Below are 19848 nucleotides of genomic sequence, written 5' to 3' on the forward strand. Positions count from 1 at the left end.
CGCTCTCTGGAGCTCTTGCCCCGGCCTGCCGGGCTGTCAGGCTGAGCAGCTCGCATTTCCCTGCTGCCGGCGCTCTCTGGAGCTCTTGCCCCGGCCCGCCGGGCTGTCAGGCTGAGCAGCTCGCGTTTCCCGGCGGAATGTAGGGCTTCGTGACCCCGCAGCTCCTCTTGCCCCAAAGGCCGTAAACTTGCAGGGCTGCTGCTGAAGTGTCAGTGTGGAGAGCCTCATCTCCAAGGCTGCTTTCTGCAGGGCTTGTCAAGGCAAGGTGCCTGCATTTCAGGGTTCTGCCTGGGCAGGGAGCCCTCTTGGGTCGAAAGCATTTGCTGGGGAGAGCTTTAATTCCTATTAGAGCTAAATAGTTAGATTTAGTGGGGCCTGTAGTCAACAAACTGACCAAGAAAATGAGGTCACTGAGTGTTGCTTCACTTGGGTTGCCCAAGGTGTCTCCAGACGTCTTATTTAATAGCTGTAATCTGAGTAACATGAAATATTAAATAACAATAGGGGCATGCTTGTCTGTGGGTTTTTAATGCGCTGCTGAAAAACCCAGACATATTAAAAAAGGATGCTGCGATTCAAGTTGGTTGGGAACTTTCCAGTAAGCCATTCCTCGAATGGAAAATGCTGAATGAACAGGAGCGTTTCACAGCTACTATATGTCTTAACGCAACTATTTAAATTTCTCAAGGCTTGAGAAATGAAAATCATGTTTAAAACTTAAAAAGGGGATGAGAATTATTAGATGGTGGTGGTAAGGGCTCTTTGCCTGATACAGACCAAGGACTTGAACTTTGGTCTCCCACATCCCATCTGTCTCCTGGATTTTTTGGAAGTTTTCCTCTGCTTTGGAACAAAACCAAGCGTTGAAATCTCAAAAAAAAAAAAAAAAAAAAAAAAAAAAAAAAAAAAAAAAAAAAAGCAGAATGGAATTCTTGTTTTCCAGTCAAGCCCAGCTATAATCTAAGAAATTTAGACTTTGTGGTATTTATTTTACAACAGACTCCAGAAATATTGAAGCCAGTTGAATTTTAAAATGAGTGCACTCCTGAGTACGATACTTGAGAGTTTTGTAAGGGGCTAACACAGAGCTAGAGGAGTTTGGTGATGGGTGTGATGAGCAGAGCTGCATACAGCCTTCCTCACCCCACAGATGCAGGGCAGGGAGTTGGAGTTGTGCAGTTTACTCTTATTTTACACTGACACTCATACTCTGTGGGAGTGTTGAATAATTACAACTGACAATACTTCGCCATTTCTGTGTTCCTGTGTGTGGACTACAGTGCTGCCTAAATTACAGTGAGATGGATTCGTTTGAGCTCTAGTTATTTTCAGAGGCTGTATTTAACAAGTTGCCTCTTCACTGCTCCTTATTTTCTGTGTTGGTTCTTAAAGCTTTTATGGGAAAATTATTTGAAGAGGTTTCTTTGCTTCCTTGTGTCTGAGGACCTCTAACATGAGGTTATAAGGAAACCTGAAACTACTGTCCGGTGCTGTCCAGTACATGCACCAGTCTGGGGATTAAATCAGAATATGGAGTCTCAGGTTTCTAAGTAAACAAAATACTCTTCCTTTCCCCCCCTGCCCCGTATTGTAAAGCATCTTAAGTAGCCAAAAAGACAAAGAAGAATTAGATCACTAAATGTATGTGATTTCCACTCTCTCATTTTTAATACACAAAAAGACCCTTGCAGACTTGGGGTATTTGGGGGGGAAAATATAAAATTTGTATTTTAATTTTTACCTTCTCCTATGTCCTTTAATACATCATTCTGGTGCAACAAATGAAGAGCTTAGATACAAGGTAGCATCAGACAACAAAAAGTGGGCAACAATTTCTCCGATTTAATTGCTACACTGGGGAATGAGCTGTGTGTCCCCGCCTGAGCATTTCTGCTATTTAACTGATTTGCACCAATAAGTGGACAGTAATTACATTACAGTGTACCACTAGATGAGAAAGCAGATTGCAGTTTGTAGCTGATGAATAGGTGTTCTTACTGGTTTTTATCTTTAGTGCATAAATCCGTGGCCAACGTTCTGGTTTAGATCAACTGGTTTAGGTCAACTGCGAATTGTTTCAGTGAATGCTTCGGTGTTATTTGTACGTTATTTGTTTGTTGTCCCTAGTTAGCAAATGCCTGTGTGATCCATGAGGGCTCGCTGTGACAGCTGGTAGAGCCGTGATCCCTCCGTCCTCCTTCCGTCCGGATGAACTTTTTAAGCAGGTGGAGTTGTGGAAAAATAATTGCCCTTGATTTTTATGCGGCGGCCAGCTCTCATCGCAGCCCCCCGGCAGTAGATTTACTGCGTTGGGTGCTGTAGGAGTAGATGAAGACGGAGGAGTATGTTTCACGGGGCCTGCGGTGGGAAGGCACGGGCCGGCCGGGCGCTGGGCTCCCGGCCCCAGGCTGAGACTTTGGAGGGGCTGGTGTAACGTCGAGTCCTCTCGGCTTGGGAGAGCAGGTGAAAGCAGGCCCCGTGGCTGCGGCCCCCGTCAGATGAGCGGCGATTTCCACTCTTTCCAGGACGATCCGGCTGCGGAGCCCCGCCGGCGCCCGGCGACGCATCCCCGGTGCCGCTGGCGGAGAGGCTCGGGCCGCGCCGCCCGGTGCGCGGCGGTGTGCGCACGCGTGCGGGCGCTCGGGAGCCGCGTCCTCGCCTGACCCCGTTCTCGGCGCGGCCCCAGCCGAGCGAGCCCGGCCCCGGTGCCCGGGGCGGGCGGCCCGGGCCGTGCCGGCTCCTCGGGCGCGGCGGCTCCGCGCCGGCTCTTGCGGGAGCCCCTTTGTTCGGGCCGGGGGCCGCGGGGGGGCGCTGCGGGCGCCGCGCGCTCCCGCGGGGCCGCACGCGGCGCGCGCCCGCGCGGCCGCCGCTGCGGCAGGAAGCAAAGATGGCGGGGCAGGGCCGCCGCCGCCGTGAGGGGGAACGCGGGGCTCCCGCGATGTGAGGGGCGCCGCGGGGGCGGCGGACGGGCCGCCGGGAGCCGCCGCCGGCCCGCCGAGGGGCCGCCTGTAAAGCACTCGGGGTACTGCAGAAATACCGCTGTTACATAATAAAAACCGGAGGTGTCTGCCTGCCTTTTTGACCACAACTTATATTCTGCAATTTGATGTTTTTTTAGGTTCTAACAGAAAACAAAAGGCCTCAGAGGAGGAAGCAAAGAGTTTTAAAGGTAACCGATGATTGCTTTGATATTTATCCCCTCCCGTTTTGAGCGGCTTTTTCTTGTCATACGGCCCAGGAAGGCAGCGGGTTAAACGCTGGGTAGCAGCGCTTTCCAGCTATTAAGCAGATTAGCTAATTTTAAAAGCACAGAACATGTCCTTTCTTTCCTCTCTCTCTCCAGCATGTTGTAGACATATTTGAACCTCCCTGCACGGGTCTGCAGACCAGAAGTTTGCTTTCCCTTGCGCTGAACGTTCCCTTTAATTTCTTCTGTTCCTAGTTTCATACTTCCAAAGGTAACGGTTCAATATTTTTAGGTTTTATGGCATTTGACATTTCACGTGAGAAGTCAACGTTAAACTGCGAGCCAAGTTAACAAAAGTGGAATTTTTATACTTACTTTACCGAAGTTTTGATTTCCTCTCTTTCTTTTCGTTTTAGAATACCTCAACTGAAACTGAAAATCCTGTAAACTTACACCCGCCTTCAGTTTCAGTGGTAACACGTTCCTTCCACACTTTCAAGGCGGCTATCTTTCGTGATAACAAAAGATTGGTCTTGCAAACGCAAATAGCATAGTTTTTAAACCAAAATACAGACTTGCTACACTCATGGTTAATGATTTGGGTTGTTTGGGTTTTTTTTTAATGTAACAGGTAGTGTGTTGATATTGCTTCTCTCAGTTAATCTTTAGAATGTTTTGAATAGAAATAAGTAATTAATTCTGTTGTTGCAAACCAACATGTTGGAGGATGGATGGGGCAAGTAAGATGGAGTGGTATGGGTAAGATGGGTGAAGCTAGTGGAAAAGCAAACAAAAAGTATGTTGTTAAACTTACTTTGATGAACTATTCTCTTATATCAGCTAAATGTAATAAGATAGTTGAGTACTGTTTCAGTACACTAAAATTTCAGAAGTTATTGGACATACTGGGTTTGATAAATGCTGACTCGTCTGTAGTGTCATTTTACTTGAAAACATCCCAATTTCTTAACGTTTGTGTTGTCACTGTTACACGTTATAGAAACTTTGGTAAGGCAAACCGATGTTAAGATTAAGTAAGGAGCAAATAACCTGTCCAGCCTCAAGGGTCTCTGTGTTTTCATGTGGAATAGTTGTGCAAACCACCTACCTGTGTGCTAACACTAATTGTGATTGTACAACGCTAACAAATGTTATTGGTCTTTTTTTTGCATTGAAACAAGCCATAAAAATATTAGTATTTTTGTTGTTCTTGGTATGATTTTAATTGCTCATTTTAATAATGACGCTCCTTGTAATATACTGCATGGATGTAGCTACAACTTGATGTGTTTTCTCATTCTGTCTTTTGTGCTGTTGACAGTAGCATGCTAAATAAGGCATGTTTGTAAAGGAGTCAGTTTATAAGGTGTAATTGGTGTGATGCCTGTTCTGGCAAAGTGTGGAAAATGTGGATTTTTGGACAGATACCTTGTGTTGGGTGTCCCTCTGCAGTTGTGGCTCGTGGTTGGTCTTCAGATTTTCCTCTTGAGTTCATTTTGCCACTGTTTGTGATTTGATGGCCCAGCAGGTTGCTATGTAATATGAGTCTGTTGTTCTTCTCTTTTCCAAAAAGCCTTCTGAAGGGTTTTTTTCCACCCTTGGCTCTTGAATGGAAAGGCTTGTCTGGTTCTGTGTGTGTGCATAGTGTCCATGTCAATTGTTGGACCGGGGTTGGTTTCTGGTTTGACTTTTCCTTTGCTGAACTGATTCTGTGGCATTTCCTCTTTGGTTTTAGGTTCTATTCTTTGCATTTTATAGTATTTGTACTTGTTTGGATGTGCTGAGGTGTATTTCCTAAGAGTTTGTCCAATTGCATCCACCAAAGAAGGCGCCGGACCTCTGAAGGCATCTCGTGGAATGCTGGGTGGGGGTTGGCCTTTGGTTTTGGGTGGGAGGAGGGAGGCTGGGCATCTCAAGTTACACTGCAGCTCAGTCAGCTGCAGTAAACTTTGAAAAAGCCGCATCATTTGCAGACTTCTTTACTAGGGCATTTTTTAGAAATGTGGCAGTAAGTTATATGACTAACCTGGCTTCTGCTGTTGGTGGGACAGCTCTGTAAAGTGATGTTATGTTATCTGTTGAATTATGACTTCAGTATTTGGGTTTATGATTGGTAGTGGCTGAGAGCATCTGACTATTGCATACAGGTTTTGACATTTAACAAAATTTCAACAGGATATGTTCTTTTTTCTTTGTATTTTCTTCAAGTGGTATTCTTAAGTTTCTTAAAGGATTTGTACGTTCTTCCAATAATACATGGAGTTTTGGGTTTTTTCCTAATTCTCCTAAGTTTTGATAGATGCATGTTTATTTACTTGGTGGGCTTGTGTTCTAACCGTGCTGCTGAGGACCAAGCCATTCACAAAGTCTGTACAGGGGAAAATAAGCAGTGCTTTCCAGTTGCAAATGGGTTGGACAGATATAAACAAGACTAAAAGCGATACAGGCTATTATATTGTACCTTTTGTGTACTATTTATGGTTTTCCATACTCATGTCTTAACGCTCCTTCTGGTTATTGGGTGACTCATTTAAGAAATTCATCTGTGCCATAAATACTGTATTAGGTTCTCCAATGTTTGTTTTGAAAGAACACCTGAAATATTCATCACTTCTAGCAAGCAAGTGCTCATTAAAGAAAGGGTCTTTGTAAGCTCACAGTAATGGATACAAGGGAAAGAATATACTTCGTTTTCCTTAGGGTTTATATTGCATTCTTTTTCCCTTTAAGCAGACGGTTCTTTAATTTTATTCCTGATAATGGAAAATCTATATAGAAGGGATTCATACTTAAAAATTCATTTGCTTGCATTTCGGAAGTCACATTATACACCCAGCTTCACTTAACATCATCCTTTTTAGGCACTTACTGGTGTTCTGGCTCAGCTTGGGCAGTGCAGTGCACCTTTCCCTAAGGAAGGGAAAATGCTTGCAGTCACTTCCAAGCTCATTACAGAGCTTAGAAGAACGGGACAGTTGAAGAATGAGAAGAAGGCCTCGTGTTGTCAGGGAAATCTCACTTACCACGTGTAGGCAGCAGTGGCAGCAGTAAGGAAAGCTCCCCGTAGATCAGGAGGCAGCTGGTGAAACACAATCCGTGGTCTTTCCTGGGGGTTCTGGGGAGCCAGGGCTGCCTCTTGGATGGCTGTGGGTGTTTGTTGCCCTGATGGAGATTAAAGAAACCCGAAACAACAGCAGAACAAAAGGAAGAAGAAAAAAAGGGAGGGTAAAAATAGGGAAGAGACTGTGGGAGAAATCCAGAATGACATAGGCGGTGCTAAGTGAGCCTGCACAGTCTGCATTCTCCGTTCTGTTTGCGTGTTTCTTCATAAACTGCAGCGGCGAGCAGGGGCGCCGGCGAAGTGTGAACAGTGCCTGCTCACACTGCAAAATCCCCTCAGCTGAAGGCAAGCCAAAAGTCAGAGATGACTCAGTATCTAGAACTTTGGGGTTGTTTATAAACATCATATTAGGAACATGAACGTTTCATTTCCATCAAGGCTGGAAATAGCTGATTGAGCACCCTCGTAATTTTTCTTCTCCACATATACAAAGAATAGTCTTGTAAACAAAACTTTAAAACATAAAGTTGGTTTGGCAGACCTGCTGTTGCCCTTTTTACGATGCAGTTTTAGTTTTGCAGCTCAAAGATGCTAAAAATACACTTTTTTGATCAAGGTCATACATGTATTAATACAAGGTTTAGGAAAGCATGTGCTAAGGTTCATGGTAATGCTTGGAGTGAGCAAGGACTGAACTGATTTGGAACATTTATTCTAAATTATGGTTATATTTTTAGTGCAGAATATCTGCCAAAATATTTATCTGGATGAAATTAAATTTTATTACTTTTTCCCCTTTAAACTGAGACATGAGCAAGTCAATGAATGGAATTGCACTGCTATGGAATTTTACAGGGACAGAAGGAAGAATGGTACAATATGAGTTGGAAAGGATGTTGTCCAGAAAGGACTTATCATATTTGCTGTGGGGTTTTTTTAATAGACATTATCACCTTGGAGCATATTCCTTCAGTAAATATCAATTAAAATTGCTTTGAGTACTGGTTGAAAGTTTCTGCCTGTTTTTTACTCCCTGAGGGTTTTTTTACTCCCTTTTTTTGATAGGTAGACCTTACTTGCGGTAAGTGTGTCCTACACAAAGCATTTAACTTGTATTTTTAAAAGTAAGGTCATTAACTTAGCTGTTACCTGGATTTTGTCAACACTTTTGGAAAGAAATGTTCTCATTTTCACCTTTTTCACCAAGCTGAATGTGCATCTGTCTAAATGGGATTAAATCTTTAATTTTTTTTTTTTTTTCCCCCTTTTGTTAGGCTCATGCAACCACTTGATGTGAGCAGGCATGATTACAGTTGAGATTTAGCACAGGACATTTTCCTGTGCAGCAGCTTTCCCAGCACTTCCACATGAATGCACTCATGAACATATGAAGCACTTGCATGTTGTTTGTACAGTTCTGCCAGGACTACTCATGTATGTAGATGTCTTTGAATAGAGCTCTAACAAAGAAAGCCTTTGTAAGTGATCTGTAAATTATTAATCTTACTCTAGTTATTTTCTAATCCTTAATTTTTCCAGTTTCTGGTGCAGCTGAAGCCTGTCCCTTGTGGACTCTTTCATGGGATGCGCAGAGATGCTGTGCCGCCCTTGCCCCTGTTCCTGGAGGGCTCCCTTTTTCTGTGCTGCTCCCTGTCCCATCCCTCCTCTCGTGTCCCTGTGCTTGCTCAGCAGCACGCGGTGCTGCTCTTTGCCCCACAGCGGCCCAAAACTGTGAGGGAAGAAAGGTGCACTGTCCTGGAGAGGAGGTGGAGGAGCAGGCTTTCTGTTTTAACTCTTGCTTTAGCAGAGCAATTGTGAGAGTGCACTCCTCAGGGACTGGTGGGGGCAGAGGCACATGGAGGCTGGGAAGTGTTGAATAAGGCCAGGTTGTACCTCATGATCACAGTGGTTTTGAAGGGGTTTGCAGGTTTTGAATCACTGTTGATTTGTAGATCTTGACTCTCGTGGTATGTTTTAGTGTAAGGCCTTCCATTTTATTGTATTTAGAAGTGGAGCTTTGAAAAAGATAGAAAATGTGTTTGTGATCAAAAATGTCATAAAATATCCAGTAAAAGCAGCAGAGCTTGTGGATAGGGAGGAAAATATACATGTGGAGATGAAGGTCAGTTGTGTAGGTATATTGATTGGTACGTTGTTTAGATGTCCTTAATGAAGTACCACAAAATAAACTCAGGGTTTCTCTTCCGGGTATGTTGCTTTGTTGATATTGTTTGCATTCACTACTGCATTATGAGCTTTATTCAGTACTTGCGCTTGCGGTATGTAATGCAGGCATTGAAATAACTGAGATGGCTCTGCCAATTCCAGTAATCTGTTCTCAGTGTGCTGCTGGCCATGCATTTATTGACAGTAATAACTAAAAAATGCTTTGAAAATGGGTGCCTCCTGTTTAGGATCTGATACCATATTGCTAAGCAAGTTTGCTTATTGCTTTTAGCAATTGATATGGAAGACAACCATTGAGAAGCCCTAAACTTACCCGAGTGGCAGCAGATTTTTCACATTTGTGATTTTTTTTCTTTCTGCCATGTTATACCAAGATTTTTGTTTAGTGTTACTGATTATGGGAAAGTTAATTTAGCCAATACTACGACAGCAAACTTTCCTATTGACATTAGTAGGAGTCTTGCTTTATTGTAGAGACTGAGAGATCTGATTCATACTAAAATAAATTCCAAATTACAGGATTTCATTGGTGAGGTAAGAAGAATTCATGCATTCTTTTTAAATGTAAAGTGCGTGAAACTTAAATGATGTAAAGAAAAAGGAAAACAGCATTTACATATAAGCAACTAACAATTATCCCTTTTCATCTGTTTATGTAAAATTAGTATACAGACTATATACAAGCCTGTCCTTGTTGTCCTAACAACTCTTAAGCTTTCTAGAATATTAGCATTTTTTGAAGCTGACTTACAATTGAGTGGTTTGTGTCTTGGCTGAATTAGTTTCTCAGTGTTTTGTTGGTGCTGTCTGTATTGCATTGTAGTTCAATCAGCGCCCTATAGTAAAATGGGGTTTTAAGTTTAATTTTCATAAAATAAGGGGTTTGCTGGACTTGTGAATAAGAGGAAAAACTACTCTGCTTTTCTAAATGCAAAGCATTCACTTTTGTGACAGATGATCACTGTCTGAATTCTGCAGTCCAAACACCACTCTTGCAGTGCTGCTCCGTAACAGCATTGCTGTTATTCCAGGGTGGGAGTGAAAGCTGCAACTCCTGTAAAAGAGCAAGTGGAAGTTACAGTGCAAATTCTGCCTTGAGCTTTACTTAAACCATAGATGTGGAAGCTCTCAGACAGAAAAGGAAACATAATTTGTAATTTTTTTTGGCTTTTTTTTCCTCATGAGAGTAAGCAAAACAGGTGAAAAATCCTGAACAGTGCTGCTTCATAGCCTGGTACCTTAAGAGAGCAGCATGACTTTTTTATTAGTTACTCCTTTTTAAAGGGTATTAGTTACTCCTTTTTGTCTTGTAGCCCCTCATCAGCTTTAAAACCACACTAGAATGGTGTTGTGTGTCCTTAGCAGTTCTGGTTTGAGAGCTGCCACCAACATGTAGTAACTTGTAAATAATGTAATTGGTTGTACAGCAGGTGGTGAGGCACAGAACCGTGGTCCTAAATTAAGGAGCTGAATATCTTCCTGGTTAGATTACAGGAACTGTGGAAAGTTATGTTGTTAGCGGAGCATCTTGGATCTTTACCACCCTGAAGCTGAAGAGAAATTAACTTGTCTCAGTTTGGTTCACATGTGGTAAACCCAGGAAAGATCGTTATGAACACTTGTTCTTTCACTGGGAGGTTGTAAGACTGTATCCTTTTATTTATCTTAAACATAATTAAAAAATAAATAGCTGAAAGAACTTGCATTTGAAAATTCCCATTGAAGAAAAGTGCATCCAAACACCTAACAAGATGGTTTAAAAAAATTCTTTGTTCTCTGTCTCACTGCAAAAATATGCACCATAGTTCAAGGCCAGACTTCTCCAGCCTTAACTTAAAGTCATTGAGTCTTATTATACTTTTGTCTACTAGAACAAGGAACCCTCTGTTATCAGCATTCTTTTCCACATAGACTGAGCAGGAGTTTGTGGCTTTTCAATTTTCTTTCTCTTTGGTAAATTGGAGAGAGCGAGTAGAGACTGAACGTGAGGCTTTCACTTCAAGATGTTTCAATCCTTTGTGGTCCTTGGAGCCCTCTCCGGCATATCAATGTCTCGCTTGAATTGGGGATGCCAGAACAGGAGGCTTTATTCTGCTAGCAGGTGCAAAAGTGCCAAGTGCAGGATTGCAAGTAACCGGTCTTTTCCTAATTATATTGTTACTTATGCACCCAAGAATCTAACTAACCTTTTCAGCCATAAAGCTGTACCAGGAGTTTCAATGGTTACTGTGCAGTTGATAATTGACCACGTTAATGTCCTCCTGGAAGGCACTGCTTTCTAAGGTTAGAAACTTGCCTTTTGTAAATACAGTCCCACGCCTCTTGCTAAATACAGAATCTCTCTTTAGCTGCAATGAAATGGCTGGCTTGCCAGCCTCATTTACAAAGCACCATGTTTGGTCTTTGAATTATTTGCTATTTTTTAGAAGTATTAATTTACTGCTCTTTCAGCCTCTTGCTAAGGAGGTTACACGGCCGTGATTTGCTCCCTGAAGCCCCTGTTATGAACACTGTGATGATTCTCCATGTGCCAGGAAGGGCCAGGCAGCACCTCCTTGACACTGTATTCACGGTTTCATAAATGGGTAGACCACAAGAGACATTAACTAGGGTGAGTAAATTCAGAGACTGAATTTCTTTCATCTCTGCTTTTGAGCTAAAGCACATTAGGGGAAAGTTCTGGTAGGGAATACATATTGCTGCTGATTGTATCATTTTTCTTTTCGGGCTTAATTGAGTGCTATATTTTCCAGAGCTGCCAGGGTCTCTTTGAGTGCTTGGTTTCAACGTTGAAGACAAACGATTGAGTAATTCAAAACACCAGTAAAAAACAAACCAAACCCAAAACCCAAGGAAAACAAAAATTACCAGGCAAGATGCTTGTTTATATTTGCTTCTGTGGCAGAAAAAGTACTGTAATGTTTGGGGTTTTTTTCTTTCTTAACAAATCCACTTCTTGGATGTCCATGTAGGAGAATGGGGTGTCCTTCACCCTCTGGTTTTGTTTTTCTTGCTCCTGTTTGTAGCTTTTACGAGATAGAGATAGGAATTGATGGAAACAATCATTTGAGTTTGTGGCTGAGAGAGCCTATTTCCAAGTAGTCATCCAATAACTACATTTCTATGGGAGCCACCATTTTAAACTTTTGCAGTCAGCATCCTGTAGCTTTTAATTTTGTTAGTAACTGTATCCTTTAGAGTCTGATACTGTTGATCTTCTTTATAGGTGGTCTCACTGAAGCTGTTGCACAGGGTTGGTGGGAGGGCTCTGCTCTGGTCTTGGGGTAGGAAAGAAGAGGAAGATAACAACGGTGTAAATACTTCGAGGCCATTATGTACTAATTCCTCCTGGAAAGAGATGATAAGAAGCTTTTCTGGTGGCAAGATTGGCTGGTGTTTGAAGAACATGGCAAAGAGGATATAAATGTAGATTAAATGGAGATGAAACTGAGAGCTAAGCTGTAGCTTAGAGAATGTTCTTTGCTGTTGTGGCTACAAATATGGGGAAAAAAAGCAACCAGCAGCTAGAGCAGACTTTTCAGCTGTAGTACAATCCAGCGTGAAATGCTAAATGCTGTGATGCTCTAGTTGGTAACTGGGTGGTTTGATACTCTGGGCAGTTAGAAGTGAGGGGGATAATTCCAGGAAAGCCTGAAAGTCCTGCCCCAGGTCATTGCTTTCTCCAGATTTGCAGAACCTCTTGTTCTTCTGAGTTTCTGTATAAACCAACTTCTGTGGTAAAACTCGTCAACACAATTTTGCCAGGTCCTGTCCTGTCCCTCAATGCCATCTGTGAACACTGCTCTCCTGAGGAACAGAACACCTTGTACATTTAGGCTGTGTTACATTAACAAAGGTCCCCAATCTGTTTCTGTGCATTAAAACCTATAAAAAACGTGCCTTAGCTGAGCCACTGTAGGAGTGTGGTACCCTGAGAGACTCCTTCATGTCCACAGTTACGCAGTGTGCTGCTATGCCTCTGGTGAGATTGGTGGGGAATATGCCCTGGCTTGCAGCTTGGCCCCTACTCTGCTGTTCTCTTCTGGGAGCCTGCTCGAACACCCTGCTCGGGCTGCAGCCTTGGGCAGCAGCCTAGAGCATGTTGCTGCTGTCTGCATTATTGCAGTAGTCAGACGTGTTATGTAGTCTGAAATAGAAGTTTATTCTTAGTTGTATTACTGTGTCTGCCTTTAATGCAAAAAAAAAAAAAAAAACAAAACAAAACAAACCCAAACTCCGAGAAAATTTAGCTGTGTTAAGGAGGTGACCTATAGCTTCTACAGCATCCTACCTTATATCTGCCTCTGTCCTAACCAGTGTGTGATTTCCTACATAGCACTCAGCATAAGCAACTTTGTCTCCCCACCTGTGCTCTGTCTCCCTGTTGTCCATCCTATCCATGTCTTATCTCCTTATCTCTGTATGTTGGTCCTGTGCAGTGCAGGTCCTCAATTCTGCTGAATTTCTGCATGTCCTGGGGAGCAGACTGTGGACAGCAGGAATAAATGACAGAGGAGTAAATTGCTGCTGGTCAGTTGGTTGGTGCTTTCTTGTCTTTCGTGAGGCAGTGATACCTGACCGTCAGGCCGTGCAGCAAACATCTTGTTTGAATGTTAGATGAAGTACATTTGGGGTCTTTTCCAAAGAGGTATTCTGAAACAACACTTATATCGGGTTTTTTGGATCTCTAAGGGCTGCCAGCTCTGTCCCAGCTCCGAGGGACATGTGGGGCTGGCTGTGTGGCTGCAGACACTGCAGCAGGATCCAGGCTTACCCGTGGCACTGCAGCTTGCAGGTGCTTCTCACCCACTCATCCTTTTGTGCTGATGAATGCTGTGACCCTGCAAGAGCTGTGTTTTGGGTCGTCCCAGTTTGATCTGTTGATATGAGACCTGGGCAGAATAGTACAGGGAGGGCTGGTTGCAGGGAAATCTTACAGGGATTTGGCCTTAGTTGTTGTGTTCCTCAGGCATCATCTGTTATTTCTTGTTCAAGAGAGTAATTGATCCTGGTGGTGTCCTTTAGTACAGTGTGTGTTGTTACCACCTGTAGCAGTTTGAAATGAGAGACACAAACTGATGGCCTGCTTGCTGCTCAGATGTGGAAATATCTTGGGGTTAGCTTAAGCATTACGTTTTGATTGGGATTTGGTGAATTCTGCATTACCTCAGGGACATCATGTGTTAAAGGAGAAGTTAATAGTAAGTCTGACTCTTCTGAATGTCAGGTAATTTGCTGTAACTGGCTGTTTGGTGTGCTGGAAGCATTATTAGCTCAGAGTGAATTCTTGTGTATGTGTATATATAAGATAGTATTTGGTTGAAGTTTAAGTAATAGAGCAATGGCCACAGCAGGCTCTGTGGTTCCTGTCCTAATAGCACAAACTACTGCAGAGCCTGAGCTTGAGCATGATCTGTGGCTTATGCCTCCTGGCAGAGTAAAGCTCTGCTTCAGGAGAGAGAGAGAGAAGAAATTACAGGTATTGATCTGCTTTATTCTTCAGCTTTTCATTGCATTTGTGTGACAGCCTCGGAAACGGATCAGATCCGACTTCTGTGCTCAGCTCCCGTAGATGTTAACGCGGTTGCGTGGGGTTGTGAGATCCTTGTCTGTAATTTTCACTGGGTTTTTTTCATGCAGATTCAGAACTTGAAGATAGATTGTTCCTAGGTTGAGGGGAAGAATCAAATGAGCTCTGTCCCTGGTAGTGTGTCTGCCCCTCTCTGTGTAGTGGGAAGTATTAACTTCACATGTTAACAGACTATCCAGTAGCCCTTTCTGTTTGTGGGGGAAAAGGTATCTTTCAGGATCCACTGCTGTTTAGCAATAGGAGATAAAGCAGCACAGTGCTTGAAAGACAGAGTTTGATTAAAAGAGTAACATCTGATTTTATGACAATATTTTGTCTTCATGTGGAAAAATAGAAGATGAACTAACTCATGCCAGTGATATGATTCATCTTCCTCATTGCATGTGGGCTGCTTCTAGTAATGTTAATGGAAAATATGAAAATATGAAGAATTTTTTTTTTTTAAGCAATTTCCATCTTTGCTGCTGGGATCACTGGAGTTCTGTAGGGACACACTGTATGTGTGCAGTACTAGCAGATTAAGGAATATCCTGAGTATTTTTGAGTATAGCAGTGCTTTTTGATCAGATAAAGTATTTTATCGAGGAACAGTTGGAAGGACTGTGATGACACTTTTGTACTGAGTGCTGTCAGTGGATTCTTTGTCAGATCTTATAATCTCTGCTATTTGTGTATGAAGCCTCTTCCTTTCCTATGCCTCTTATTGCTCCCAATTTACCAGAATTAAGTTATTAGGTTTTTTAATGTAATGAACAATCCCTATAATAATGAATAGAATACAAAATACGGTGTTGTGTTGAAAATGTGCAATTGATGGGGGATTAGTTTTCATCTATTTGATTTTATGTCCTCAGCCTCCTAGTTGTCTGATTAAATAATTCTTAATTCTTTATGTGGTTGGGAATCTTTCGGATTGGTAGAGATATTAGGTGTACTTTTGCCTAAGAAAGAACAACAATTCTGCTTCTTTCTGAAATTAAGGTAATTGAATCTCAGCTTTTGTGAAGGTATAGAATTGTGGGGTTTTACTCTTTTATGGTGGACCCTTAAAATATTTTCTGGTACAGCTGCAGAGACTTGTGTGATGCATGTACCTCTGCCAGCAATAGAATGGTGGAACCTGTTCAGCTCTTGCGGATCCTTTAGAAAGTGCTCAGCGACCCCCTGGGTCTGGGAATCTTTCACTGAAAATCACCAGAATCCAGAGGAGCTCTCACTCACTGACCATTAGTCAGGATCTGTGTGTAGTGAAAAGACATTAAATAAGGAATCTTTTTGTATGTAATATCTGTAGGCTTGACTTAGCTGCACAGGTGCTGGACATGTTTTTACATACCATTTCCATGAGAAGTTATGATGCCTCTCAGAACATCCAGGATGTGCTATGGATTCCTGGGTTTGTGTTTTCTAAGTTGCAAGGTGGCCACTGAGCTCCAGATGGAGCTGCCTTGTTTTGCCTCAGGGTTTGTGGCAATTCCATCTCTGTGGTTATAATTAATCATAAATGTATTTTGCATTTATTTTCCTGAGTTATGTCAGAAGTCCATGCCCTTTGTTGGTATGAGCACAGAACCATCTCTGAGTTAACTGAATGGTTCATACTGGGATTTTCTGGGCACTGCTGTGCCTACTGTGCCTACATAGGGTTAATTAGCCCCTTGTGTTGCTGATACCTGATTTGAAAAGCAGTCCTGGTTTTCTTTTAACTACAGTTTAAGGTTACAGGGGGTTGAAGTGTCAGAGTCAGGTAAAGGAGCAGCACTATCTATTGTGATTTAAAATAATTTTTAAAAGAAAATATAATATAAATAAAATTTGTATAGCATAAGAAAAAATGATTCCTGCCTTAATTACTGTTTCTGCATCAGTTTCTGCCTTAATTAATTATATTTTTGCTTTGCATAACTCCTTCATATCCATAATACGGTCTTAAGGCCCATATATATATTCTTTCCAGGACACAATATTCTAACTCTGTCTAGATTTTGGCATTGCTTCAACCACATGAACTGTATAATATCAGTGAAGATGAAGAACATATTTAACAAAAGTTTATAATACAACAGTTTTGAATAACTTACATGAGAGACTGTTGAGAATCCTGGAAATTTCCATCTAAATACAGAAGCTAAACGACTGTTTAAAGAGTAACTTCTAAGTGAGCTGATGTAAATTGGCTTTCTATTAATTTCTGCTTAGGGTTTGTAATTATTTAAGGACTTGAAGCAAGGTTTTCAGGATTAGCTAGTGTCTAACCAAGTGGTGTATTTGTTAAGTCAGTTTATTGGTCCAGCCAAATGAATGTAATTATGCCAAATTACTGCTGAACTTTGTGGTATAATCCTCTGGATTTGAGTCTTTCTTTTAACATAGGTTTTTCATCTTTTTTTAATCTGCTCATGCAAATTAATTCAAAATTGAATCCTTACATCTAATTCTAAGTGCTAACATCCTTTATCTGAGTATTCATTTCATTAGTCTCCCACACCACATTTACCCAATTTCTTCCTCTCTCCCTCAACAGCGGGGAAAAATAGCTATAAATACAGATAGGGTCTTTAGCCTTCAGGTTATTTTATAACTTCCTGTTTTTTTATTTTCCAGTGTCTCTGCCTAATTAGGATATTCCTCGTATCTGTCAAAGCAGGGTTTAATTGCTGTAAATACGAAGTTTCTTATTTTTAATGTGCTTTGAACAGCTGTTACAACAAGGGTTTTTATTATTGTTTTATAGGCAAATTTAGAAAACAAAGCAGTAAATGGCCGCAGACCAGAACTCATGGAATGCAGTATATGTGGTCATGGTGAAAAATACAGGGTGAAGACAAACCAAGCAGTACCCATTGAAAATGTGCAGTCTAAGGAGAAAGAGAGAATGACTGGCTTAGAAGCAGAGAAGTGGGCACATAACGAGAAGCCATCCTTTGGTGTCCACGTCAACGGCGACATCCACGGAGCTGTGACGGGCACTGAACACTTGAAATACACTGACCACAGTGAAAGAGCAGCCTCTCCCAGTCAGTTCACTGAGCCAAAAAAATCCTTGGTGCACACCGTCAAAAATGGCATAAAAACCCTGCCTTATTCACCACCAGAAGCAGTTGCTTCACTGAAAAATGTATCTGCAGAGGAAGAGACAGATTTGACAAGCACCTCCCACATGCAATGGCCAAAGGGTAGTAATCTGAATAACGTAGTAAGCACTCTGATGAGTGGCACTGGCTGTGTTCACCCGGAAAACCAAGGGAATGTGTTCACAAGGAAAGAGGAAAACTGCACCTGCAGCATCTCCGAGTATTCTGATAAGTCAGTTTTGCAGACAGCTTCCGGCTTGGATGTGCAAGAAAGCTTGTGTTGTCCTTTGCTGCCTGAAGAGGATCTGCAGGCAGGGAAGGATGGATTTAAAGTACCGAATGTGGAGACACAGCCTGAGAATTCTGCACTCCAGCCCACTTTCCTGTCCCTGATTAAAACCAGAAATTTAACTCTGGAGCAGGTTGTAGCTATTGAAGCTTTAACACAGTTGTCTGAAGCTCCTTTAGAAACAACTTCACCAGCTAAAACTGAAAGTACTGAATGTACAGGAGAAACAACTTCCAACTTGCTCCATGGTTTTAAAAGGGATATCTCATCCTCCTTTACATCCTCTGCATTGCAAGAAATCAAAGACACTTACTTACAGAATGAGCAGCAGCTCTTGGCTCACTGCGCTCACTCGCAGAAGCAGCTCCCTAATAAGGCAGTGTTATACAATGGCCAAAGTTCAGCGTCTGAGTTGTGTGATAAACCTGCCAATCCTACTGGTGAGATGTATAATTCACAGTTCTCCTCAAGAGATACCCAAACTCTCTCTGACTCAACATCTAATGCAGCATCGTTTTCAGGCTATGATGCCGGCGAGAGTTGTGCTCATGAGCCAGTCACCCTCGCAGGGTATTGCAATGCTTCGTGTGATGTCCAGCAAATAAGGAACAACTTGGAAGCTCCTGGCCAGTTAGAGCAAAAGCCAATGTGTGATGATTTGAAGTTGGAAGGTAGTTCTTTGATTAAAGAAGGAGGAATTCACAGCCAGGATGAAGAGGATGTAGCTGCACAGCTAACTCAACTGGCAGCGCTGATTGAATCAAACCAGACGAATCCAGAGCAGAAGAACGATATAAAGGCATCGCTGCTTAATCTAATATCACATGAGAGGCAGCCAAAATATAACCAAGATGTGTTGCAGAAAAAAGAATCTTTATTTTTTAGGCATAATTATAGTTCCTTATTGTTAAAGCAAAAACAGGCAACAAATAAGAAAGGAAATGCTGTGCCATGGAAACCAAGACACAAAAAGAAGCCTCAAGAAGCACGCTATCAACAAAATAATCAAAACCAGCTAGAGCTGTTGTCATGCCAGCATAGTGAACTGCAGGACATTTGGATATCATCAAAACTGCACAAGCTTGGTCAAACCGTGCCACAGGACTCCAGGGTAGCTCCGTCTGAAAAGAAATCTCCAAGAACCAAAGTACAGAGAGTGCTCAGTCAAAATACTTTAGCATCACAAGAAAAAACTAGATTATTTCTCCCACAAGCACAGATAAAATTCCACAGGTGTTTACCTGAGGCACCGCAGGAGAAAAAAAAAGACAGGTTGTTTGGCTGTGAAGTGGTGAATGAGCAAATGAAAACTGCGGGCTCCAGTGACCCACTAGGCACCGATCCACAGAAAAATGAAGTTGTTGCACGTAGCCAACACAGCGACCTGTCCTCCCGTAATCCTCTGGCTGGTTCACAGCTGAAAACAGCATCCTTGTCGAAAAGACCAACTGAAAACCTACAGATGTTTACAGAAAAATGTAATTCTCAGGTACAGCAAACAGCAAATGTCAGTCAGGCACATCCTTTGCCACCAAGTTTTAACCAGTCTAACCTGAGAGCTAACGAAACGTGTAGTGAAAACAAAGGCTATGTTCAGCAGGTCAAACAGCAGGTAGATCCGAAGTCCCAGGTGCTGCCTGTTCCCTGTGGTGGGGCCCAGGTACCAGGTTCTGCTGAAGCTCTCAGGAATATGGAGTGTGTGGGTGAGGTGACCGTTCTGACATCAACCAGTTTGGGTACTGACCACGCCCAGAGCACAGGCGACTCAGGGTGTTCCCCAGCAAAAAACACGCTCAGCAGTTTCCTTGAATCACCTATGAAGTTTCTTGATACCCCTACAAAAAATTTAATAGACACACCTACCAAAAAAGGACAATCTGAATTGCCAACTTGTGACTGTGTTGGTAAGTGTTTTTGGTAACTTTTGCCTGTACGTTTCAAATGGAGGTGTGCTCATGTTGCTTCCTTTCATGTGAGGAAGTGTATGTGACAGCTGTTGCACCAGAATCAGTGTTTCACCATTAGAAGACAGGAGGAAATCATCTTTCCTCTCTTTGTAACTTTTGCTTGGTGTTCTTCGGGCCTGCAGAGCACAGCAGAATTGAGTATTTTTTTGTACTGCAGCTGGCAGGTTTAAATTCTCCACTTAAATTTAAACCTGGAGGAAAGGGAGTCTTTCTGTGCATTGTTCTGCCATTGCTGACTTGTGCTTTACGTGTGCTTACCCGCATTGGATCAGGTGACGATTTTGATGGTCTCCAACTACTCTGTGGGGGCTGGGCAGCAGTGTCCCAGGGCGTTGCCCTTGTTGCCTAAATCCGTTAGACAAGCGGGAGAGCGTAGCTGGGGGTGGCCTTGCTCCTGTCACTGTCAGTCCCAATGGCCTGGAAGAGTCCGTGCCCAAGGCTCCTGCCACCTCTGGCCGCACGAGGAGCGCTCAGGGGGAGTTGAGGTGGGGCC

General features: G+C 42.6%; 1 protein-coding gene across 14 annotated transcripts in view; it reads left to right on the plus strand.

Moving 5' to 3' along the window:
* Nucleotides 1-19848, plus strand: part of TET1 (tet methylcytosine dioxygenase 1) — a 68773-nt gene that overhangs the window by 19374 nt on the left and 29551 nt on the right. For 12 of the 14 annotated variants that reach the window (XM_058421477.1, XM_058421476.1, XM_058421480.1 and 9 more), the window contains 2 exons: nt 3119-3169; nt 16760-19292. In XM_058421477.1, coding sequence (XP_058277460.1) covers nt 3119-3169; nt 16760-19292 — 2584 coding nt within the window. Of the gene's footprint in view, nt 1-2981; nt 3023-3118; nt 3170-16759; nt 19293-19848 lie in introns of those variants that run through there. The other 2 variants (XM_040070766.1, XM_058421481.1) reach the window with 2 other exon arrangements.

Source organism: Hirundo rustica, chromosome 8 (assembly GCF_015227805.2).
Source record: "Hirundo rustica isolate bHirRus1 chromosome 8, bHirRus1.pri.v3, whole genome shotgun sequence".
Lineage (NCBI taxonomy): Eukaryota > Metazoa > Chordata > Aves > Passeriformes > Hirundinidae > Hirundo > Hirundo rustica.